General features: G+C 36.8%; 3 protein-coding genes and 1 pseudogene across 8 annotated transcripts; 1 reads left to right on the top strand and 3 right to left on the bottom strand.

Annotated features, from left to right (window-relative positions):
* Window positions 1-1,091: 1,091 nt before the first annotated feature.
* LOC103463578 (torsin-1A-interacting protein 2-like) lies at window positions 1,092-4,911 on the bottom strand. 5 transcript variants are annotated; one of them, XM_017304359.1, is made up of 6 exons: window positions 4,807-4,911; window positions 4,097-4,177; window positions 3,812-3,871; window positions 3,552-3,671; window positions 2,556-2,669; window positions 1,092-2,391 (listed from the first exon to the last, which is right to left on the bottom strand). In XM_017304359.1, exons 2-6 carry the CDS (start codon window positions 4,158-4,160, stop codon window positions 1,628-1,630), a joined length of 1,122 nt encoding a protein of 373 aa, XP_017159848.1. In that variant the 5' UTR covers window positions 4,161-4,177; window positions 4,807-4,911; the 3' UTR covers window positions 1,092-1,627. The 5 variants fall into 5 exon arrangements, with proteins under 5 accessions (XP_017159848.1, XP_017159849.1, XP_017159847.1 ...); XM_017304360.1 differs by having other exon boundaries at window positions 3,597-3,671; XM_017304358.1 differs by having other exon boundaries at window positions 3,552-3,677; window positions 4,807-4,910.
* Window positions 4,912-4,992: 81 nt separating this feature from the next.
* Window positions 4,993-9,252, top strand: LOC103463579 (torsin-1A-interacting protein 1-like). Its single transcript, XM_008407013.2, has 8 exons — window positions 4,993-5,184; window positions 6,257-6,376; window positions 6,477-6,650; window positions 6,916-7,017; window positions 7,147-7,278; window positions 7,374-7,517; window positions 7,604-7,657; window positions 7,772-9,252. The coding sequence occupies exons 1-8, from the start codon at window positions 5,115-5,117 to the stop codon at window positions 8,554-8,556; spliced, it is 1,581 nt and encodes a 526-aa protein (XP_008405235.1). The 5' UTR covers window positions 4,993-5,114; the 3' UTR covers window positions 8,557-9,252.
* Window positions 9,253-9,702: 450 nt separating this feature from the next.
* Window positions 9,703-16,876, bottom strand: LOC103463580 (uncharacterized). Of its 2 annotated transcripts, none has more exons than XM_008407015.1 (13): window positions 16,849-16,876; window positions 16,362-16,557; window positions 14,443-14,588; window positions 14,225-14,316; window positions 13,894-14,149; window positions 13,768-13,818; window positions 13,549-13,641; window positions 12,854-12,934; window positions 12,667-12,758; window positions 12,510-12,568; window positions 11,577-11,729; window positions 11,438-11,487; window positions 9,703-11,343 (listed from the first exon to the last, which is right to left on the bottom strand). In XM_008407015.1, exons 1-13 carry the CDS (start codon window positions 16,849-16,851, stop codon window positions 11,242-11,244), a joined length of 1,374 nt encoding a protein of 457 aa, XP_008405237.1. In that variant the 5' UTR covers window positions 16,852-16,876; the 3' UTR covers window positions 9,703-11,241. The 2 variants fall into 2 exon arrangements, with proteins under 2 accessions (XP_008405237.1, XP_008405238.1); XM_008407016.1 differs by having other exon boundaries at window positions 11,438-11,470.
* A 3,908-nt stretch (window positions 16,877-20,784) lies between these two features.
* On the bottom strand, window positions 20,785-21,709 carry LOC103464044 (chemokine XC receptor 1-like; annotated as a pseudogene).
* Window positions 21,710-24,112: the final 2,403 nt, after the last annotated feature.

Genomic DNA, 24,112 nt, shown 5'->3' with positions numbered 1-24,112 from the left:
GAGAGAGAGAGAGAGAGAGAGAGAGAGAGAGAGAGAGAGAGAGAGAGAGAGAGGCCCCGGCATCTGCAGCTGCAGGGGAGCTGTCAGGAGGCGGTATTGCATCTTTTTTTTAATGGAAATAGCTTTACTGGAGTCAAACGTTTTCTGCAACCAAAATCTGCAATACCCAAAACATGTCTTAGGTTGCGCTTACAAAACAGAGTAAATAAATGTTCAGACTCGTTTCAAACTTTTTTGCAGCACTAATATGTGTAACTGCTTCAAGCTGGGTTGTTGCTGCCCCCTACAGGACTTTGGTACAAGTACTTCTGATGGAGGTCAGAACAGATTCTGATCTCCATTCTTTTCAAGTAACAGTGATGCAGAGCTCTAGACTCCAACTGCAAAGAACATATAAGTTGAATAATCAGAAACCAGGCTAATGACTTGATGACTGGATTCTGTACTTTTCAATTCTGTGTGCAGTGAAGGAATTCCATTGCATTGCATATGTGAAATGATGAAAGACGTACTAAATCATCAGAAAAGCAATATTTTTTTTTTTTCAACTGAAGTAATCTCTAAACTTCAGCTTGGAATTCTGACTATAGCGCACAACTGGAAACTTAGGAATTTTTAATACGTAAGTAAATGATGTACAGACCCATTCAATAAATTAGACTATTAATGAAAATATTCTACATTTTTCTTTTCTTGCTTTCAGCTAAGCTAATGAAAACATGACATTTAAGATTAGAATATTACACCAGATCAATATTTAAAAAAATAAAAATAAGGGAAGAACACTTCACTATGAATTTTTGGCTGGATATTGTTCCAGACTTTATGGAACATAAAAAAACAAAGAACAAAGAATAAGTAGGTAAAATAATACATGGGTAGACATATGCATTGATGGATGGTAAACAGGTGTTTGGACAGAATGTTGGACAAATCGATGGATAGTGGGATAAGGAATACTTTATGAGATTACTCATCTTTTTACATATTCCTCCTATATTAATTTTATAAAGAAATTGCTTAAATAAAATCCCAATTGCAGACTGTGTGGAATCCCTGAAATTATTCACCGCAGAGACAATAAGAGGCCATTTAAATTAAAATAAGTGTTTATTTGAATTTAAGGCACATTTAACTCAAATTCTTTTCTATCCGGAACATGGTTGACAAAAAGAAAATCAGAGGCCTACTTTAAGGCACATGGTGCCAATCAGTCCCTGCAGAAACTAAAATTATAAACCTTATGTTGTGATGCCTGCTCTATTATGTGAAAGTTGTGTGAATATGATTTATTTTACACTCAGCGTGTTTAAAATGGAGCAGTTAAAAATCCCGCCGCTCCAACATCCAACTAACATTTCCCATCCCACTTATGAATTCAACAAAGGATTAAAAGAATAAAGTGCATAAGCCTTTTTTGTCAAAGACTTTTTCATAATGAATGAAATTCTTACAGATGTCCCACTTTCGACTGAGACCTAATATAATGATGCAACTGAATTTCAATAAAATTCCTATTAGAAATAACTGTGTGTTTAAAACCACAGCAAAGAGCTCCAGAAAGAGATGTTACAGCTGTGTGCTAATCCAGTGCTCAGACCCAAAACTCTGGACAGAGTTGAGTCCTCTAGCATCCTTCTTGCTCTATTCTGTCCTCTGCCGCCACCGGCAGGATGAGGTGGGAAATGCGGCTCCACAGTCCACCGTACTTGTTGAGATCCATCCTGTCGAAAGATACCGGGTGATCGTGAGACAGAAACCTCTTCTGCAGGTAGTCGTCCACCATCTCCTCCACGATGCTCAGGCGCATCTCGGCCGGAATCTCCTCTTCGTCACCCAGCAGCACCGTGAAGATCAGAAAAGTCTTCTTGTAGGCGGCGTTCTCGTGATCGCAGTAGCGGTAGAAGATGAGCGTGGAGCCCGGCGGTAGCTCTTCCAGGCGGTGAATCACCGCTACGGGTTTGTCTCCCTCGAAAGCCCCTTGCAGCTTTCTGTCGATGTCCAGTTTGACCTGGTCGCTGTCTTGGCCGGCTTTGCCCGCTCCGTCGATGTGGAGGACGGAAGCGTTGCGGGCGGTGGAGAAGGCGGAGGCCACACCCTGAGCCAGGCAGCGCATGGTCCTCTCGGCTCTGACGCCTGACGTCAGGATCAGGCTCACGGGCTCCGCGGGTTGGCTGGTCTGGAGGTGCCTCTTCAGGTGGATTTCACTCCTGCTCCAGAGCTCGGCACGCTGATTGGGAAACCTCGCTTGTACTTTTTTCATCTGCTTGAGGAAGACATCTATCTGTTGCCAATCAGTCTTCTGAGGTGGAGGTGGAGATTGGAGGTAATACTGTGTCACGATGGCAAGAAGTGCCCCTAGAACCACTAGTACCAATAGTTTAATGCCTCCTGTCAAGAGAAGTTTAGATGCATCTTACAAGGGGTTTCATACCATTACCCATCAACATCTTTATAATGTTTGGATTATAAAAACATGAAACAAAATCACTAATGGGTTACACTACAAGGTAAGTGCTCCAAGTACACTTGGAGATTAATAATAGCACAATTACCTCCAAGGATTCCAGTTTCTCCTGCAAGTTCAGTTTGTGTAGCGGTCGGACCAATGACATCATCTTTTCTGCTCATCTCCTGTTTTTCTTCATCTGGAGGTTCCTTTGGACAATCTGAGAAGATAAAAAAAAAAAAAAACAAGAGCTGGGCCTCACATAAATGAAGTGAAGGTTCTCCAATTTCACTGCGTTCTTTATTTGTGACGAGTTTTTAGATCATCTTTGTTGCTCACTGGTCGTTGCAAAGTTAATATTTTGGGTTCATTTTTATTTTAAGCAAAAATGGCTATTTTAAGAAGCACAGACAACAAAAACTATAAATGAGGCTTGTAGTCAACTCTTTCAAATAACAAACATAAAATAAAGAAAGAAATAAGAGCCTGCTTTAGCACTTGGACTAAAAATGTTCATCAGCTTTTGCTTGTGGGTCGGGCTTTTTGTCTTAAGTCTAAAAGGTAAATCTACACCTGCAATGCTAAACAAAAATAGAGCCATCTACAGTCAATCATATTTTTAACTTGTTAGGTCAAAGAATCTATTTTGTTTCCTAGGCTTCTACATATCAAACTAGTTAGAGACAAAAAGTCAAATCCCCAAACAATGGATACATTTAAAAGAAAAAGAAAAAAGACTTGAAATCTTTCTTCGATTGGAACATTAGTCAGGTGCTGTGTCGACTGGTTCGTAATTTTCTGGTGTATCTCCTTTGGAATAACCTGGTCGATTGTCATCAGCTTGGTAACCAATTATCGTGTCCATTTCCGGAGGGTGACCGACTTTTTCTGACTTTACTGAATCAATGAAAGAACAAACCTTTCTGACGTACATTTCTGACTTAGTGTAGGCTTTCTATAGCCAAAAGTGAAGATAACTGGATTTAAGATGATGTATTATTGCCGATAAAATGAAGCACGTTTTTATTAGTAGAGTTTATGGAGAAACTCATATAATACACAGAAAACCACACAGAAAATATTGTACTGAGAAAAAAACAACCTGTAGGACCACTTGGACTCTGATGATCACCAGGTGATTTCTCACTATTTGATTGGTTATCTTGACTTCCATCATTGTCTGGTTGGCCAGAGTTCTTGTCCCCACTCTGTAAGCTATCAGCTTTATCTAGATCCACATTGGCAAAACAAAAAAATAATGTGAACATTATATATGTGCTGAACACATCTTAAATTTGTCAAAAAATATATATGTTTCCAGATCTAGATGTGATGAGAAGCATTTGATCTTAATTTCCTTACCCTCTTGAACTGATTTTACATCTTCATTAGAGCGTCCTGTAGCCTCACCTGTAGGTGTAGCTGTATTATTGTCAATAAAATGAAGCACAACGTTTTTATTAGTAGAGTTGGGGGTTTTTATAACAGCTGAAGGTAAGTTACTTGATTATGCTATAAAATGACACTATGTTCCCAGAACACACGTAATACTTCTTTAAAAACTAGATCAGTAATCTGAACAAACATATTCCAGTAAAGCACAGCTTACAACATTTTATAAATATACTAAACCAATAAAAGTAATACCTGACAGTTTAGCAGGGGAATCTGCAGAGCCTTCTGGTTGTGGATTGCCTGGTGATGATTCCATGTTTTTGGATAGGGTAGCTGCGGGATTTGAGAACAGATAAACCACAAGTATAAGTCATCATTTGCACTGCTGAGACACGTGGAAAAGTAATAGATTTTGTCAGGTTGTATTCACATGGTTAAAGTTCAAAGTGACGCTGTAAAGAATCGCGTCTGTCAATGAATCGCATGCAATAAGGAACATTTTTTTCCACCAATCTTTGAAATACTCAAAACTCATCAAGTGTTCAAATTTATAGCACTTAAGAAGACATTTAATACTAAACAAAAAGCCAAAATAAACCGAACAACATTTGCTCAACTTCCCCGAGTGACATTACACCATAATACATGACAGCTAACTCTTTGCAAAGCTAATAGCTGCTAGCACACTGCAAATAAAACTGGAATCATTCACTTTGTTCATCAGATTTGAACAAGGCATTCTCGACATAAATTATATATATGCTGTAGGTACGAGCTGCCTAATAAAAGGCTAGAAAATCAGAAACATGACGCGACTCAGGTCAGGTGGCTAGGGCTAAGAAGCTTGCTAGTGTTAGCAAAGCTAACTGATTTAGTCACTGACCACAAAGCTTTGGTATATAAAAAGCGCCTCTGAACTATTAAAAACGAATACGTGTAGCTGTTATACTATCCACAATTACCAATTCATAGAAAAGCCTCCACCGATAACATCTCCGTGGATCAGAGGGAGTCCTTATTCTTCGGGTTGGAGCTTCACTTTCAACTGTTTACTCCCAGAGCGGAACGTACAGCAAAGCCCTTGTTTCTAGAACGGAAGACCGTTACAGTCATACAATTCAACGGGTCCTGACCTGAAACGTTTCCCCAGCAACAAAACGGGGAAGTTTACGCACAGACTGGCTGTTATCCGTTTCATGTCAGGATGTTTCACTGTTTTGTTTAAATTTTTGCTGATTTGAGGCGACATCCCATCGATTTGAGACCAAGAATGGATTCAAAGGCGGCTAAAAATAAGGCTCCGGGCCAATTAAGACGGTCGTTAAGGCAGACGGGGAAAGGTGAGCAAACTGACAGTGATGCTCATTAGCTAGCTTAGCTTCACAACTCTACTGTAATTGGAAGTCAAAGTTGGCATTACTGTTTTAACAAATGTTTACTATTTAATTAAAATAAATCAAAATTAGACCCCAAACCTGAGGTTAAATTAACAGTTGTGAGCGACTTTTAAATTTCATTTTCGGTTTTATTTTCGCGCAATAAACAACTTTCTGTTAACCACGACGAGGTGAAATGGAAACTGTCTTTCATCCGCAGTATATCCCTATCAATAGACTAAACAGAGGGCATATGTACGGAAGGAAAAATAAATAACACATTATTATCGTATTTATAATCACATTTAATACGTTTTTCTTTATAAATCTATGTTATTGTTATTATTATTGAACTAATAACCCTTAGAAAATTGATTTCTTTTTTTACTCTTTGTACTCTTATTTTTCTGTGACTGTAAAATACTACTGCCAACAATAACAATATTAATAACCATTCTTTAAGTAAGAATGACCATTGATAACTAATGCTTTTTAGTGCATTTTCATTTTATGAATTATTGTAATAAAATTGTACAAAGCACTGTAAAAGTGTGTATAACCAATAGTGTTATTATTGTTGTTGTTGTTGTTGTTATTAATCACTAATTATTGCTAATAAGCAATCTAATAAAGTATTTAAGCAGTAATTTCTCAAAAGAAATGTGTCATTTCTATTCTATAGCAGTTCTTGGTCAGTTTTAAGTGCTATTAACATTTTCAATAGAAACACTGAAGTTTGTCAAAATATTTAAAGTAAGTAATTAATCCCACTCGGAGAAGGAGCATGACATTAAATTGTGCATGTATTTGACTCCTACAGCTGGTTTATAGCAGCAGATACTAAGAAATGACTCACATAAAGAAAAGGACATCAGATCCAGTCTGATCGACACCTTACATCATGTTAAAAGGAGTTAAAGGAGCATTACCTCTCCAAGAATTATTGTAAAATAAGTTTTGTTGAAGGCCTTTTTCTACCTGTTAAACACTAAGAGGTGCCACGTGGCAGTGTAATTGTTTCTCTTTTCTTCTGCAGTACTCGGCATTGAGCCAACTCCAAGGGGTCCTCTGAAAAGGACCAGAAAGACGTCAGAACCTCAGTCGTCACCAGCAGCTAAAGGTGCAAAAAATGTGGAGAACGGCTTGGATGAGGAAGGTGGGATGCTCTTGATTTGCAATTTATTTCCTTTAGATAAAGTAACTAAGACCGCCTTTGATTACGGTGCTCAGCTGTGGCTTGAACTGTTATTGAACAGAGTCTCCTCCCAAGAAGTACCGGTTGGATGCCGGAGAAGGACGTGATGACAACCTTATTGATGATGACATGGAGGTCCAGGAATCAGCCAAAGACACGGAGAACGGTGAGGACCTGGAAATGGATGTGGCTGAGGAGCCATTAAAAGAGACCAGTCAACCAAAAACATACAAAGGTAAGGACTGCATTTAATAAAAATCTATAAAATGTTAATAGTTCTTAACTGCCCCTTGGAAGGACAAAAGAGTTAAATGAACCCTCTGAGATAATTAAGATTATGATTATTAATTTATTTTTGTTATTATATTGCATATTATTATATACATTGATTTCCCAATTTTTACAACTATAATAAATCAAAACTGAACATAGTTTGTCTTGTATTTCTAAATGCATTTTTAATGGATTTTACTGTTGTTGTTTTTCTCTGTATAAAACAGACCTCTCTGAATTTGTGAACCTTTCCCCTCGCGTCGTCCTTCATAAATCCAACCCCCCCCTTCCTCAATATGAAGATTCGCAAGGAATGAAGACTAAAAAAGGTTTGAATATTTTGTGTTAAAGACAGCAATGATTATTTTATTTCTGTGTTTGCAGGTAAAGTGTTACATTTGGGGAGGGGAAAATAAACGTATGGTCCTAAACTGATATTGATTGTTTTCATTTTGAAGCTGAAGTAAAAGCACCTTCACTGCCCAACAAGGCTCATTCACACGTCAAACCAGCAGAAACCAGGCCTGCCGTGCCGATCACCAGCATGGATGAGTATAAGAGACAAATGGAGGCCAAAGCCAGGAGTGCAGGTACTCGGTGTTTTCTATGAGAAAGTTTATGTTCACAAAGCTACACTGAGCAAAATTTAAATAGATTTTTTTTTTCTTTTCTTTTCACGTCAAAGTCGAAGCCACGTCGTCTCTGGTTGAACCCAGACCTAACCAAGCCTCTCAAAGAGAATACTCAACTTTGGAGAAAATGTACCCAATCAAACCACATGTAAACAACATTCCTGATCAAAAAAAGGCAGATCAGCTGGCAAAACAAGGTATTTTAGTTTAAACAAAGAAGAGAATCTGATGGCATTGCAAGGTTTTTCCACACTGACAATGGATTTTCTTTTTTTGTTTTAAGATGGAAAAAAGAAAACGGCCGGGACTGAGATAAGCTCTGGAAATTCTTGTAGAGGTGGTATAAATATTTATTAGCATTATCGACATACTTATTACTCTGTGTAGTGCCATTTTAATAAAAGTACTTTATTGATCCCAAGTAGAAATAAATGCTCTCTTATCATTGCAGGGTTTTTTTGGTATTTATGGCGCTTGGCTTTGTTGGTGCTGCTCAGCTCTGCCACCCTGCTGGCTTACCGGATCCTTCCTGAGCTGCAGAGTAAAGCAGGAGGAGGAGGAGGGCAACGATCCCGAGAAGCGATGCCAGAAAAGTTTTCTGACAGCTTGTCACTCCTCCAGTCTCAATTCCCGAGTCAGCGAGAAGAGCTGTGGAGGAGAACCCAGATCCACCTGGAGAAGCACCTTAAAACCGCTGAGCCCACCGAGCCAGTGAGTCTGATCTTGGTAGCAGGTCTCAAGGCAGAGAGGACTCTGCTGTGCTTGGCTCGGGGCCTGGCCTCCGCCTACTCATCCGCCCTCAGCGGCTCTGCCTTCCTCATCAACGGGGTGAGTGAAGCTGGCCAGGACAGCGACAGGGTAAAGCTGGACGTCGACAACCAGCTGCAGGCAGCTTTCGAGGGAGACAAACCAGCGGTGGTCATCCACCGCTTTGAGGAGCTGCCTCCGGGCTCCACCCTCATTTTTTACCGTTACTGTGATCACGAGACCGCCGCCTACAAGCAGGCGTTCCTGTTGTTCACCGCGCTGCTGCCGCAAGACGAGATCGGCAGCGAGCTGAGCCTGAAGGAGGTGGAGGAGCTGGTGCAGAGCCACGTGGAGGCAAAGCTGGTGGACTCCGCAGGCAAAGCTTCCTTCAATGAAATGGATATTGACAAGTTCGGCGGGCTGTGGAGCCGCATCTCCCATGTGATTCTGCCTGTGGTGTCGGAGGTGAAGCAGGAAGAATGCCAATGAGTTATTTTTTTGTCTTATTTTTTTTTAAGGATGCGGTGATATGGGTACTATGACCAGATATACCACAGAAATGTGTCTTTTTATACACGTTTTACACACAGATTTCCTTTAAAATATTTGAAGGATGCATTGACAGCTCTAACAGAGATGAAAACCTACTGAAGATGCAGTTTTTTGTTGTCATTCATTTTTTTCCCTCTTTTAAGGATTAGATCTAACATCATTTCACTTGACATTGACATATGCAGGATGTTTTTCCACTCTATTTTGTTGTAAACAACTTCTTTTGTTTTGTCCCTTTTTCTGAAGCACTTTTTCTTCAGCAACAATCACACAGAATTCATCTTTAAAGTTAACAAATGTTACAGTTTCTGTGGATCTGTTTTTCTTGGATTTCAAAACTCAGAGATGAGCTGACGAGGCATTCGAGGAAGTTTGACTGATGTGCACTGAACATGAGTGTTTGCTTTAAGCGTTCTCCTTTTCCAGAATACTGGATTTTACTAAAACAAGCTATTTTTTTTGTGTGTGTGAGATTTTTCATCTTAAGATGTATTTTGTTGACGTGCTTCGAAGATTTGCTTATTTTTAATAGCTGTATATATATATACTGTATGCTGGATATGAAACGGATCAAAATGCCAGGAACCCTGTTTAAATGAGGTAGATTTAAATAAAACCTGCAGGTTTATGTGAGTTTTTTTTGTAAAAATATTTTTTGGATTGAACATGTCAGACACAAAATGTGCCTTAATCATACAGGAACTATTTAATAACCCCAATACCCATCGTCTGCCTGATACCGTAACAGGATAGCATCACAACTATGGTGTTTTTTCAGAAGTTGTCCAAACAGTAATTAATTGATGTTTAATATAGGTTTTAATTCTTGTCTTTCAATTCTGTTGTATTAACTCTCTGAGATCAGTTTTTCTGTTTATTACACATATGAATGTTTGAATATTTTCAATAAAGATTATTTTGATATTGAATAAGTTGTCTAAAGCTTAAATTAGTATCAAATAGTTTATTTATTTCAGCAATTCAGTTAAAAAATAAAAGTGGTATATAGATTCAAACCACACAGATTAGAATATTCTGATTAGAAGATAATTAGAAGGCTTAAAGAAAAGCTTTAAACCAGTTTAAAGCTTAAACTGGTTTAAAGTAAAACATTTAAAAGTTGTGACTTTGAAATTCTTAAAAGTCACAACACTTATAAAAATGTAAATATCTAGTGAACCTCATAAAATAGATGACATGACGAAAAGAACATCTGAAGAGATCAGCCATGAAGTTAAAGCTCAACACAACTGGATAATGACCCTAAGCATAGCCAAAGTGAGTTACAAAGTGGCTTAACTACAACAAAGTTAGTCCCTGATCTCAATGTTATAGAGAATTTGTGAGCAAAGCGACCTAGAAACCAGACTCAGTTCTGCCAGGAGGAATAAGCCTGACAGTTCAGTGGGGATCCTACCAAATACTGAAGAAATGTGCGTAAACATCTAATTTTGGAAAATGATTTCTGTCATTATTGTGACATTTAACAAATAGAAATAATCTTGGTAATGCCAATTGACCTAGTGGAAGAGAAGCCTGGTTTATTTAACATCAGGCAGTGAGAATAATGGTGTATGTAAAGTTCTGGTCTCAACTGTTACTGAAAGATTATTTATTTAGACTGGCAAAAACATTGACAATTACAAATACTAACTTTATGTGCACATTTTTCTTTCTACTTAACTTTTCTATTAATATGATTGGATGCAGCACTGTGTGAACAGAAAGCTTCTTTAACAATGGCCTTTTAAGGAGGGCGTCAGCAACTGCATGCAAGATCGTAGTCAGCCTTCTTCATAACATTTGACTATTGGAAGCTTTGAGCAAAGCAATAAAGTGCAAAGTTTCAACAACAGGCTGACCTAGTGAACAGTCAATAAAGCTGTTTTACCACATGCTCTTCAGTTTACTCTTATCTCACCCTTTGCTACTTCTGGCTGTGATAGCCGCTCCACTTTCTTCCATATGTGATTTAGTGAGATATTTATTGCATGCAGCTACTCATGAACAGCTTTAAAAGAGGAAAAAAGGGAGTATATGTTCATATTTTTGAATGAAAATATGCTAGATTGTTTCCAATATTCTTCACAGCCCACATTTATTTGAACATGTGGGAAAAGTTGTAAAAGTTGACTTTAACATATCTAAAAATTTTATTTGTAGTCTTTTAAACATGCAGATTTTTTGCGAGAAAAAAAAATCCCAATTATAATTTGCTTTTACAAGTTGAACAGAGACTTTAAACATTAAACAGTATTTCAATTCTCATAATCTCTCTATAAAAAGGGAACGATACGAGCATGCCATTTAAGTAATACAGATAATATTGATCTTCAGAAGTGAAAAGATCGACATCGTCGGTCTTGCATGCTCCACAACGCATATTTTGTCATTACAAAGCAATGATAAAATATTTTAAATAACCTGAAGTGTCCAAACAAAACCATACAGGGAGTCAAGTTTGTCCAGCCACCACTTATAAATAGCAAGAAAGTAAAGGAAACAATAATAAAAAAGTCACTGTCACAGAACTTTTAAATTATTTAAAGTTATATTTTCACTTCTTTATCAGGGGTGTGAATAAGTCTCAGTGGTAGTTTATAGTATATTAACTCCTCTGCTTCAGAAATAGTCAACAAAGATTAGCACTGACAGAGATGTGCTCAAAACCATGAGGATAACAGAGCAGAGTATAACAACCACTCCTTTTGGTGAGAGATGCTCCTGAAAGCCAGAAACAGATATGAAAAAAAAAACTTTAGTATTGTAAAGTAAAACATGTGTAAGGATTCAAGTATTCAAAGCAGAGCTGTTTTACCTTCTTTCCTTTATGATGCTGATTATGTTTGGCCTTATCGAAGACAGAAACTGTAATGTAAGTTGTTTATTTTCATGTGAATCCACAACATCTAGCAGTATGTTATTAACACTGCTTGAGAGACAGACAAATTACTCACCGCTTTTTTTCTGTAGTAATGTTTTCTTCTTGGCACAGAGCACAATATTCCAAACTATTGTCAGGGCTGTGTGAACAGTCAGAAGCCAAAACACTCTCGTAGTTTCTCCCCATTCCTCAAACAAGCTGTTGATGCTGACATAGAGAAAAATGTCTGTGTGTGGAAATTTGAAAATATAAACAAAGTGTTAGGCCATATATAATCCAGGTTGGCGGTGCTTTACATTGTATTTTAGCTTTTATGATGTTTAATCTTTCATATTTAAAAAAGCCACTGCGATGTTGGACATGTTCTTTGAGCCAACTAAAATCACACAGAAATTTGAAATAAATGACAAAGTTTGCCATTTCTAACAATAACAAATTTGATAAATGTATGGAAAAAGTTATACTTCTTTAAAAGTCATAATTATGCAGGGTTAGATAGTGTGAAGAATAAATCAACTCTCAAAACTACAATATGTATCAAACATAATTACACTTATGGCCTCCTCCATAATTATCACCAGTGAAAAGTTGTATAAAAGCCTTAAAATGATTGGGATTTTCTCTTGTGTTTTCCATTGTGAAACTAGCAACAAATGAAACTGGCTTATGTGTCAACTTATATTTAAATACAGCAAAGTAGAAAGTGATAATTTATAATTTCACATTATGCTTTACAGCCAGATTAGCTCCTGCAATAGCAAGAACATATTTTAAGGTGTTTCACTCTGCTTTATCACAGTGGCAAATCATTTGAAGGTTGCTGTAATTCGTTCATGGCCAGTGATTTACCAGCTACATGAGAGTAATGCTATATTTTTACACCAGCAATTGCTAAAGATTACTCCAAATGTCCAACTGTTATACAATATTACTTCAATATTACTTTTTTTTCCCCATAAAAGTAAAATAAACACAAAAGACGTTTGGGTGATGTGAGACTACTTACATATGAAAACTTGATGGAAGACAAAGCACACACAAAGAGCACAGTCAACGAGATCATTTCTTAAACAAAGAAATTAAGCGAGCAATGGTTAGCTGGTGAATGTTCAAGATAAAGTCAAAGTGAAAACATTTTGTGCAGGAGGAAAGCTTTAACTCACAGCTCGTGGCTTGGTCCTAAAGGCAGCATTGCAATGATCCACTCTATGGAACTAATCACCAGCACAACACTCACAAGGCCAATAATAATATCCTAAAACATCAAAGTTTGCACAAACAAAAAGAAGCTGTTTATGATCAAGAAATGTCCTTACATGTCACAGTGCTGCATCAATGATTAGTACTTACTTTGGAGTTGTATATCAAAGATAAAATGAATGTTGCCAAGGAAAACAAAACAGAAAGTGAACTGCCCACAATCCTGAACTTCTACAAAGAAACACAGAAATAAACTCATTTTATATATCGAAATATTTGGAGTCTTGTTTTACGACAAAGTTTTGACATGTTCTACATCACTCAGTGAAATTCTTTGAGAACTTTTTTCCCTCCTTCACATCTAATTTGATTGTGAAGTGATCCAAATTTGGGACATCACCAATTAGCCTAGGGACAGAAAACACACCTCTTTTGTCTGTAGCAGTAGTATTGAGGTACATGTAAAAAAACATTGAGTAAAATAATCAGACAATGTCCAAATAGGAATGCAGATGAACAAACAAGACTAACAAAAGCAACCTATAGACATATAGACCAAGATTACATAAAAATTTAAATGTTTGGAAGCAAAACACAAAACCCATGTAAAGTAACATTAATGGATGAAAACATATTTTTAACTTTTACACAATTTTTCATCAGAAATGTACGCAAATCACAATTATAATATTAGTATTTTGGTGGCAGTTTTCCCCATTTTAACACCCAGCTTAGAGCAACTACTATTACGTGAGCTATCAATTTAAAACATAACAAACATTAACATGTATTAAATCCAGAAGCAGTAAGAACTTACACCAAAAATCCATCAATTCATGTCTTACCTTACATAAGTCATGAAAAAACGATGCTGTGAGATGTAAGTTATGACAGAACGATGTTGTGAGCTGGACAGCCATAATTATGATAGGTATTTGCTGATGAGACACAGGGAAGAAGCATTTTACTTTTGTACAGTTTGTTTGGTGTCTTCAGAAGAACATCGCAGCATAAATAAATGGCTTATCATGGTTTCATCTACATTGTCTTGAAGATCCACTCACCATGCTCATCTCAGCTAGAGGAATTTCCAAGCAAATCAGTAGAATTACTGTCTAGAGTAAAAAAAAAAAAAAAAAAGGTTAATAAGAATACTCTCATTCTGGAAATACTGCAAAAAACTGATTTACCTCATTTGTTGTATTCTGTGTATGGGTTTTATTACTCGGCACTGTTGTGATTGCCTCTTTTGTTGTAGGTATTTGGGTTGTAGTTGTTGCTCCAGTTGTTGTAGCTGCTCCAGCTGGTGTGGTTGCTGGAGTTGTTGTTTTTGCTACAGTTGTTTTTGCTGCAGTTGTTGTTTCTGGTTCTGTAGTGCTTGTGGGTCTGAGTACTGTTACATTCACACGTTCCCAGTACTTTGAGTACGTTTGACTGAAAGTAGCCCTGTTGGATGCAACATGAGGTAATAACTGACTTTTGATGTTGATACTGTAAATTGTACAATTGTATAAAAGTTACCTGAAGATGATGTCTTGCTCTTCTCCGTTTGCGGTCCAGTTTACTTTGACTAAACTTTTGTCCAGATTGAGTGTATTACTCACAGCTGAGTCCTGACAAGAGCAACAAACATTAGAGAGAAAACATCATCTGAAACTCATTCCCTCCTTCATGACAGAGAATATGTGAAAGATGGATGAGGTTATTAGGTGCGATCACTATAAACTGGTTGAGCTTACCTGTGAACCACATTTCAGGAGTCTCGACAGGCTAGAGTCAAGAATGATAAATTTCCCAAGTGGGGGACCGTCACCATTTAAACTCAGGCTACGAGCTTCCAGCATGAATCCCATAAAACTGACACTGTTCTTGCTCTCTAGGGAAACTGTGAATTAAGATTTATTAATGAAGCATCTCAAACGAAAGAGGGTGAATGTGGTTTCACAATGCCTTGCAAAAGTATCCATACTCCTTAAAATTGTGCACATTTTGTCAAATAAAAATGACAACCTCCCATTAGTATGAGTGAGAATTTATATCACAGACAGTGATGGCATAGTTACTTTGAAAAAGTAACTTTAATCAGATTACTGATTACTCCTTGAAAAAGCAACTTAGATTTCTGATTACTTGATTTGGAAAGTAACTTTTTTTTAGCTACTTTCAGCAGCTGCTAACAACAACGCTCCCCTACCTGTGAAAATTACATTGATCTTTGCCAATACTTAATTGCAAGTTATGTATTTTATAATGGTAACATCAACAATGTGTCTCCACTTATATGGTGGAGACACATTAGGGAGATTGTTTAATGGTTACAACAGCACGGGAAAAAAAAAAAAAATCTTTAGTAATTTGTGTGTTCCAGTATCGTCTGGAAAACTATCAATAGGATTTTAGACCCCTCCTCCCCAGCGTTCAGGTTCTGCGTTACGGCCCTGCGTTTGGAGTCAGAGGACAGCGCACAGCGCTCCTCCTGCGGCTCCACAACTCAGATGTCCCGCTGCACAGATTTGTGACACGTATCTTAATAGGCTATTACTAATTGTAATGGCGTTAAGTTGAACAGCTTTACGCACTCGTTCATTCGTGGCCATTTTAAAAGTTTATTGCGCTGTTCATATTAGTCTCGATGTTTGCAATTTTCTGGAGCGCAACGCGAAGCTCGACTCCTTCACAGGTAATATATTAAGTTGACATTAACAGAAACTAAAAATAGTTCCTGTTTTTCCAGCAACAAAATGCGTTTCTCCCTCCTCCCTCCATTGTTTACATTTCTGTCGCTGCTCATACTTTCGCATAGAAACAGCGGTGGCTCCTCAAGATGCGTAGAGGAAATACAATTCAGTTACAAAGAAAATAGTAACGCACAGTGACGCAAAGCGATTTCGTTAAGTAACTGTAGTCTGACTGGATTTGCGACAGCAGCGCGTTAGATTACTCGTTACTGAAAAAAAAATGGTCCGTCACGTCAGTCTAAAGTAGATCATGCACGAATGTGTTGTGGAAGAAAAACTGTTGTTTTGAAGATGCAACTGGAAATCTGGAAAGTGCGATGTGATTTTATCTATCTATTGGCTTCACTTTAAAACTTTAAATACAGTCCAATGCAACCAACCAATTTCTGAAGAGACACAATTAATAGAGTCCACATAAATGCCATGTAATGTCATTATACATCAAACTGTTTTGAGATTTGCGATTTCTGCAGGTAGAAGTGCAAAACTGGTAGAGACGCATCTTCCAAGAAGGTTTAAATTATTGTGCTTTAATAAATTATTGTGCTTTAATATAATTGTGTTTAATATAATTGCACACCACAATTGTATGCATTTTATTTATAGAAAAGCAAATAAATAAAACACTGTATTGTTCTTCTTCAACTTCACAATTCTGTGGTACCTGGTGTTGGTTAAGGTGATCAGTTAAAATCCCAGTTAAATGCCTTGAAGTTTGTGGTTGGAAACTCATGTAAGGTGAAGGCAAAACATTCAATACTTTTAATATACAGTCGGGGTGAGATAAGTGAAGTTTAATACTATAGCACATTTCAGCAGTTCAAATAGCTTTACATGATAAAAAAAAATATGATAGCAAGCCTGTCATATGTTTGTATCTAAAGCAAAGGTTTCAAAACACATCAAGCCATTTTGTTTACCTGTGATTGGGTCTCCAGCGTTCCTGCCGAGCTGGTAACTAACCATGAAGGGGGATTCAGATGTCTGAGGAAGACTCTCTGCCCCACCACGACCATGATGAGGTCTCATTGACTCACACACCTGTGGGAAGTTGCCATGTGAATACCCATGCAGCTTGGAGATGAAGGTAAGGCCAATAAAAATCCATGGCCACATCTAGAAAATGTAAAGTTGTTAAAATATAACACACTTCTAATTCACAGATTTCCCAAATAACATTGATTCATAGAGAACTGTGATCTATAACGTTTAAGTTTATCCGAATGTTTATGGATACAAATTAATGTTTTAGATTGAAGAGGAGGCAAACATTTAATATGTATCGTCTCTCCCGTTCCAATAAAGTAACATTGAAATCATCTTAATAAGATAACTGTCTTATTAACATCTAAAATATTCATATACATTTTTAAACTTCAATGAGATAAAAAAAAAAGAAAGTCATACCATTTTTAATAAAAGTTGAAGAAACTTAAAGGATGTCTTAGAAAAAACAAATCCTTCTTCCACGACAGTCCTCTGTGTGTGTGTGTGTGTGCTGCGCAACAACACACTGGTTAAGGAAGTCTAAAGAAACCACCGAACCCGCCCTCAGCAACAGTTACATATTATAAATAACATATTAACTATATTATATTGATAAATTAAGTCAGTTTGAAATATCAAACTAACAAAAAAGTAAGTTTTTTTCCTCCTTTGGTTTGATCTATTAGGAGAATTCTTTTATGGATCTTTTATGGGTACAAAGTACATTTCCTCTTGGTGTGTGTGCCAAATAAACAACCTAGGAATGTATCGTTGATGGCAGTCTTAGTTTAAAAGACAAAATCCAACAAATAAAAGTTTGGTCACTTTGTTAGGAATTTATGATTCGCTATTATCATGTTTTAAAGATGCTTGACATAAAAGAAAAGCGAATAAAAATGAATCACAATCTTTTTTGTTAAGTACCTTCCCAACAAACCTTCTCTACAGATTTCCTCTTCCATTGAAATCCTTGCAAATATGTAAACCATTAAAATGATTTCACAGGTAACATTAACTCTGAACATTTTCATAGTTTATTGCTATGATGAAACGCTTGGATGCAGTGCTTTTATCCACCAGAAGGTGGCACCCAGGGCGCAAAAACACTGCTGCAAATTTAATAAGTGATTTTTAAAATGTTATCACCAAACAGCCTATTCACTTCCATTTAATTCAGTTCATTTACATAGCACCAATTAGCAACAAATGTTGCCTGAAGCCATTTTTAAGGTCTATGTTTGTATCTAAAGTAAACATACATAAAGAAATACATGGTCAATTAAATCCAATTCTATCAAAATGAAAGTTGCTGACTGTTTTATATAACAATGCAGTCTTTTTCATTTTTGTTTTCATTTTACATGTTAAAAATAAAAATTCATTCTTTAATCTTAGTCTGTGAATATTTTGGGTCTTAACTGTATTTGTGTTAAATAGTTAGATATTTAAAGAATATTGGGGTCTTAGATATGACAATCTACCACATGTTGTTTAAACTTTAAACTTTAAGGTGGGTTTGGGAGGGTTGCTGGTGCCTCTCCAGCCAACGTTCCGGGCGAGAGGCGGGGTCACCCTGGAAAGGTCATCAGTCTGTCACAGGGCAACACAGAGACACTCACACCTAGGGACAATTTGGAGAGGCCAATTAACCTGACAGTCATGTTTTAGGACTGTGGAGGAAACCGGAGTACCCGGAGAAAACCCACACATGCACAGGGAGAACATGCAAACTCCATGCAGAAAGACCCGGGCTGGGAATCAAACCCAGAACCTTCTTCCTGCAAGGCAACAGCTCTACCAACTGTGCCACTGTGCATGACATGTTCAAATTGATATCCTTTGCGGAATCTGAATTGGTGTGTTAGCTCAGCGTTTTGTTACATGCTGTTGAGCATGTTTGGATATTAATCTCTCGAGAGACACCACAGAATGTGTGCATTCTGGTTTTCCATTTGCTCAATGTTTAGTATAAGTGTGTTCTTAGCTTGTATTCTGCCTTTATGTATATTGTCACATTGCATGATGTTATACTAACAAATTGAGCCCTCTAAAGATTTTAGTGACATTTTTGCAAATATCATTAGTGAATGACAACTAAGGCCAACACAAATATCCATAACTACTTAACATGTAATTTACAGAAAGCTAGTGCTTTCTGTAAATTCCCACTCACAGTTAGCTCTTTCAGAATGGCACCAAACTAAAGGAAAACTAGTGACATGTGGACTTATTATGTGTATCAGTGGGTTGCTGGTTCAAATCCCTGCTCCATCTTTCCTATTCATGTCCTTTGGAGAGACACTTCACCCATCTGTTGATGGTCAGAGGGTCCAGTGGTGCTGGTGTGCATCAGTGTGCCCCAGTGCAGCAGTGGCTACAATCCTGTAGCTTTCCACCATCAGTGTGTATGTAAGTCCACTGTAAAACATTTGAGCCGCATTTAGTTGCGTCTCCTATTTTCTACTCTAAGTCAAATAAATTTAGCAAGTTTTAGATTTTGAACCTAAATGTGTGAGTTTGAGGAATGTAAACTTACAGTAGTAAGCTGTGTTAAATTTTTATTACATTTTGTCATATCTCCAAGAGTTGAATAAACTCGAGATTTTAAGATAGCACTTAAAAAAACTGAAAGAAGACAGGAGTGGGAATTATTTCCCAGTGTGCTTAGCGGCATGTTTTTGTACCCTGTGTGGCACAGTCAGAGAGAGGGAAGTGTGTTACATTGACCTGCCTCTTGTGTGTTATTAAGGCAAATGTTCATTTTAATAAGATTATAAGATTCTCAGTTTACATGTCCTATTCACACTAAATGTTTTTGATCAGAATTCATTGTCAGATCATAAATTTTCTTCATGCAATTTGAAACAAAATTTTATTAAATTATTCTAAAGTAAAATAAGTAGTTATTTTAAACTCAATAATGTGAGTGAAAATAATATGTGCTCTATGCACATTGTGAAATAACTATATGGTTTAAATTGTGGCATTAAGCCTCATAATGCAAGATGAATGAGCTAATAATTGTATTTATTCATACTTGTTTTTTGAGAAATCCTTGAATCTCCCATGGCAACCATTCGGCTGTGTAAAACGTTTGGGGGGGACAAAGCAACACCTTGGAGGATGAAGCTCCTCCTTACATCTGAATTTTAAGTTTCTGCGATTCTCCCTAACAGAGCACCCCTCCCCAATGAGTCCCCAACTGAACTCCTTCAGACTAGCCAGCAGCAATTAGCAAACACCTAATTGGGGGATCTGCACTTCTGCTGAGCTCATTATGCAATCTACTTCTCAGTGCAACGCTGGTAAAATCATTGTTAAAGTAAAGAGCACTGTTGTGATTACTTCCTGAATGCAGAGTGACACAGCAAGAGACAGAGGCTGTATTTGAAGACGTTAAATTACAAAGTCCAATATTATACATATATACAGCACTTTTATTATAATTGAAGGTAACATGACATGGTTATTTAATTGTGCTATAAAATGGCACGATGTGGCTGGAAAACACCTAATACTGCACCATTAATAAAAAAGAAAGACATATTAAAATCAGAGCCATGTCTATAATCAATGAAGAACTCAAAACAACTTGACCCCCTAATGAAACCTGAACATTTTAGGGTTCATTTCCGCTTACAACATAACATGTTAGAGATGACAGACAAAATACAGAAAAAAACCTCATAGGACACATTTGGCAGTGCAACATGCCATTGTTTGATTATTTTTCCTTGAGGACATGACATTTAGCAGTCATGTCCAACATCAGGGCATACCAATGAAGGAAGGTCCACGAGTGCTTTGTGGGAGAACTTTACCAAGCATTTTTGTAGTGAATGTTTTGTTGCACATGCTTTTTTCATGTGTTCAGTGCTAGTATTTCTTCCATCCTACGTCCTTACAAATACATGGATTTACTTGAATGTATGTATTTATTTGACTTGAGTCCTTCATATGTGTGAATTACTTTGCTGCTGCCAACATCTGGACTGAAATGTATGTCAATTAAATTATTAAAAATATATTTGCTTAATAAAAAGATGATGTGTTTAACACATATATATATTTTACACAGTGTATATTTTATTCTGCACGCTAAATCTTTGCTGTTGATCTTCTTTCCCTTTTGATTGATTTAACTATTTTTAAAGAGAATATATACAAAGCACATGTTTTAAAAAAATCTGGAATCACATTCAAAACAAAAATATGTATAACAACATCCATTTAAACATGCATACAAATGTAACAGGGAAAGGCCACACTGCTAAATTAAAAGCAGAAAAATCAAATCACTTGTAAAATTTACAGGTATGAGTATATTGATGAAAGGACAGAAAAAACATTATACAATTACAGAGATTGAGAAGGGTTTTGCACTCTAACCTCTTCGTCATTAACTGAATTTTGTCTCCTGCAGATTTTAAGCGGTAATGACATCAAGTTGCTTCTGAACTTTTTATTAATAATTGCGTAAACCACAGGCTTCAAGCAGCAGGTGGAGAAAGCAAGGTGCTGACTCACATGAAATGCAAGCTCTAAGTTTGTTTTTGACAGCTGATCCAAGTCGTGTGCAAAAGCTCTCGAAATATTTATGACATTGTAAGGTACCCATCCGATGTAAAACACAGCTGCAGTATAGAAAATTTAGATAACTGCCTTGTTCATTGTGTTGGACTTTGTTCTTTTGATCGTTATCAACATGTGAATAAAGCAGAAGGCAATCACTGTAAATGCAGTAAAGAAAAGCAAATTCTGCACTGCAATTTTTACTTAAATATTGTAGTATTCATTGTTGTGTGTACCAATGGGGTAGGTGTGGAATCTTGCTAGTGCAATACTGATCATCCACATGGAGACAGACAGAAAGCCCAAAGAACTCTTGTTGAACAGATGGACGTCAGTCAAATAACTGTAGATGCTGGACATGGTGGTAAAGAAGAAGATGTTGCTGTAAAACCCAATGAAAAGAACAAAAGTCAAAAACTTGTAGACAATATCTGGAAACACCAATCCCTGGACGAGGTCGGCGACTCAGAAGGAGAGACCAATGGTGAAGACGAGGTCAGAAATGGCCAAGTTTAAAATGAAGACGTTGGTCAGAGATTTCAGGTTTTCGTACAAAGCCAAGAGCACAAGGACGAGGATATTTCCTATCAGACTCAGAGAGATGACGATAGAAAAGAGCACTGGCGAGAAATTGGCTCCAAACTGGACCTCACTCTTCTCACAGACATTGCTACCACCAGTCATAGTTGAATTTTAACAAGGAATCCATAGTTGGTGAAGTGGAACCTGCAACAGAATGTATAACTCTGTATTTATTAGTTTTGCGCAACCCTCCCTTTCAGCAACATTATGGCATCAGTTAAAACCAACTAATTTACCGAGTTTAGAGCGATTTGACACAAATCTTTCACAGATTTCATCGTCATAGTAACAGTCGCATCCATAAATAAAGCTGGAAAAGTTCTTTGTTGCTGTTTAAGTGATTTTCTTTTTTAAAGAGACAACTCCAGTATTTACATTTAGAGCCAAATCACAGCTCCTGTTTTATAGCCACTGCTTTTTGATAAGTTCAAAAAGAACTTACCTTCCCTTCTGATGGGACTGAAACTGATATGACACTCTGACTTTACGCTTTCTGTTTATCACAGCATTTTTTTCTGGTGTAGTTATCTTTTTAGATCGTTTTAGTAAACTCTCATATGGGTTTTAATTAGCTCTTTACTAAAACAGGAAAAAGAGGTTATTAAAACAGAAAATCTCTATTTCCTGTTTTAATAAGTTATGCATGACACCCTCTTTTCTATTTGTGAAGATTCATTAGTTTGACAGAACTGATTTTCACCAGGCATCCATGTTTGGGTCTACCAATTCATCTTGTAGAACAACACTGAGAGAAAAACAGTTGACCTTGCCGTTTTGGACATTTTAAAATGTTTTTATTTTGCTCCTACTAATTCATTAAAATCTCACCTCCAGCTTACTATTTACTGCTCTATTCGCAGGATCAACTCGAAAACATGTTTCCATTAATATTCAAGTGTGTGGATGCAACGCTTTGAGCAAGCAGAAGATGGCATTGTTTAAACATAAAAAAGATGTGCAGTTTTTTTTATGTTTGCAGCATACAGAGAATCTTTGCTCTGAGTTAAATCATAAGTAAAGTTACTTTCCATGAAAAATGTAAAATAATTAATAAATAATAAAATATTTAAACCTGTTTAATATGTCATATAAAAGAATAACTTTTATTACATTGAAAAAGTGCACAGTGATTTTACAAATATAAATTACAATGTAAAATTAAGTCAAATACAAAACAATTAAACTGTTGAAATAGCAGCTCATACAGAAATGAACTTACTTTTCAAATAATTTGTTAAAAAAAAAAAAAAGGAGAATTTACTGGCTGTACAATAGAAAATTGCAGTTTTTACCAGTCTTCGGACAAACTTACTAAAATGGCTGAGTACAGCATTGATTGAAATTTAATGCTAAGAGCATCATTATTACTATTAAACCAGTCTGAGTTTTTCAGTCAGGTACTGATGTCCTTTGGAGTCACATCATCTACTGATGTCTGTCCAAAATCACAGCATCTGTCTGTCAAAATATTTTATAGCATGCCTTGCTTTCCTCTGCTCATAAGCTTTATGGAGATGATTTTTCCATTAGGAATCAGATGTTGACCACAGTGACAGAAGAACCAATGTCTGCTTTGAAGATAATGATATCACTGTGCGTGATTAACCAGCAAACTGGCCTAAGCTTAACTCCAAAGGGAATTAACGAAATATTGTCAGAAGGAAGATGACAGGAAGCAGACCAAATCATGCAAACAAACAGATTTGCAACCTTTGCTTTTTTGCACACCTCAGCAGTACAGATTAATTGCATCCTTTAAGTTCACATTGAGTCCACCTTGAGAATGCACAGAATCAAGTGCCCTACTCTTAACAGAAAGATCAGCCTCTCAGGAACTCCGGAGCCATTTTTTCTCCCCAGATTGATCCACGCGAGACAAGATTCTGCATTCTGACTTCCTGATTGTCAACTGGACACAGACAGCTGACCATTCGATGCAGCAGTGACTTTAAATGGTTTCTGAATTTCCCGCCAACAAATGCATAGAAGACAGGGTTCAAGCAGCAGCGAGAGAATGTAACAAGTTGACAAAATTATCCTTTGCCTTGATTTAAGCTTTTATATTTGACATTTTTATTTTAGCATGAGAAACGGTGGGACAAGCACAGTACTTTTACAAGCCTGCAGATTTAATTGCTTGGTTTAGTAATGCAATACACACATATTTATCAGTTCCTGTTTTCTCTCTTTTTTCATTATACATTGAGAACAATGTACACTGCTCAAAAAAATAAAGGGAACACTTAAACAACACAATATAACTCCAAGTAAATCAAACTTCTGTAAAATCAAACTGTCCACTTAGGAAGCAACTTGCTTCCTAAGTGGACAGTTTGATTTTACAGAAGTTGTCCACTTAGGAAGCAACTTGCTTCCTAAGTGGACAGTTTGATTTTACAGAAGTTTGATTTACTTGGAGTTATATTGTGTTGTTTAAGTGTTCCCTTTATTTTTTTGAGCAGTATATAATTGACTGATCTGACTGATTTAAGACAACACTTCAAATCTATTTCAAGACCCGCAGTATATC

This window comes from Poecilia reticulata, linkage group LG4, assembly GCF_000633615.1.
Source record: "Poecilia reticulata strain Guanapo linkage group LG4, Guppy_female_1.0+MT, whole genome shotgun sequence".
Lineage (NCBI taxonomy): Eukaryota > Metazoa > Chordata > Actinopteri > Cyprinodontiformes > Poeciliidae > Poecilia > Poecilia reticulata.
This window is presented reverse-complemented; position numbering and strand designations above follow the sequence as displayed.

Coding starts and splice junctions, on each gene's coding strand:
- LOC103463579 (XM_008407013.2), top strand. CDS start 5,115: ATGGATTCAAAGGCGGCTAAAAATAAGGCTCCGGGCCAATTAAGACGG. Junction 5,185..6,256: donor GTTAAGGCAGACGGGGAAAG/GTGAGCAAACTG, acceptor TTTCTTCTGCAG/TACTCGGCATTGAGCCAACT. Junction 7,518..7,603: donor AGATCAGCTGGCAAAACAAG/GTATTTTAGTTT, acceptor TTTTGTTTTAAG/ATGGAAAAAAGAAAACGGCC.
- LOC103463580 (XM_008407015.1), bottom strand. Junction 14,317..14,442: donor TCCTGAAATGTGGTTCACAG/GTAAGCTCAACC, acceptor TGCTCTTGTCAG/GACTCAGCTGTGAGTAATAC. Junction 11,488..11,576: donor ATTACTACAGAAAAAAAGCG/GTGAGTAATTTG, acceptor CTTACATTACAG/TTTCTGTCTTCGATAAGGCC.
- LOC103463578 (XM_017304358.1), bottom strand. CDS start 4,160: ATGGAATCATCACCAGGCAATCCACAACCAGAAGGCTCTGCAGATTCC. Junction 3,872..4,096: donor TTCCCCTGCTAAACTGTCAG/GTATTACTTTTA, acceptor ACAATAATACAG/CTACACCTACAGGTGAGGCT. Junction 2,392..2,555: donor AGAAACTGGAATCCTTGGAG/GTAATTGTGCTA, acceptor TTCTCTTGACAG/GAGGCATTAAACTATTGGTA.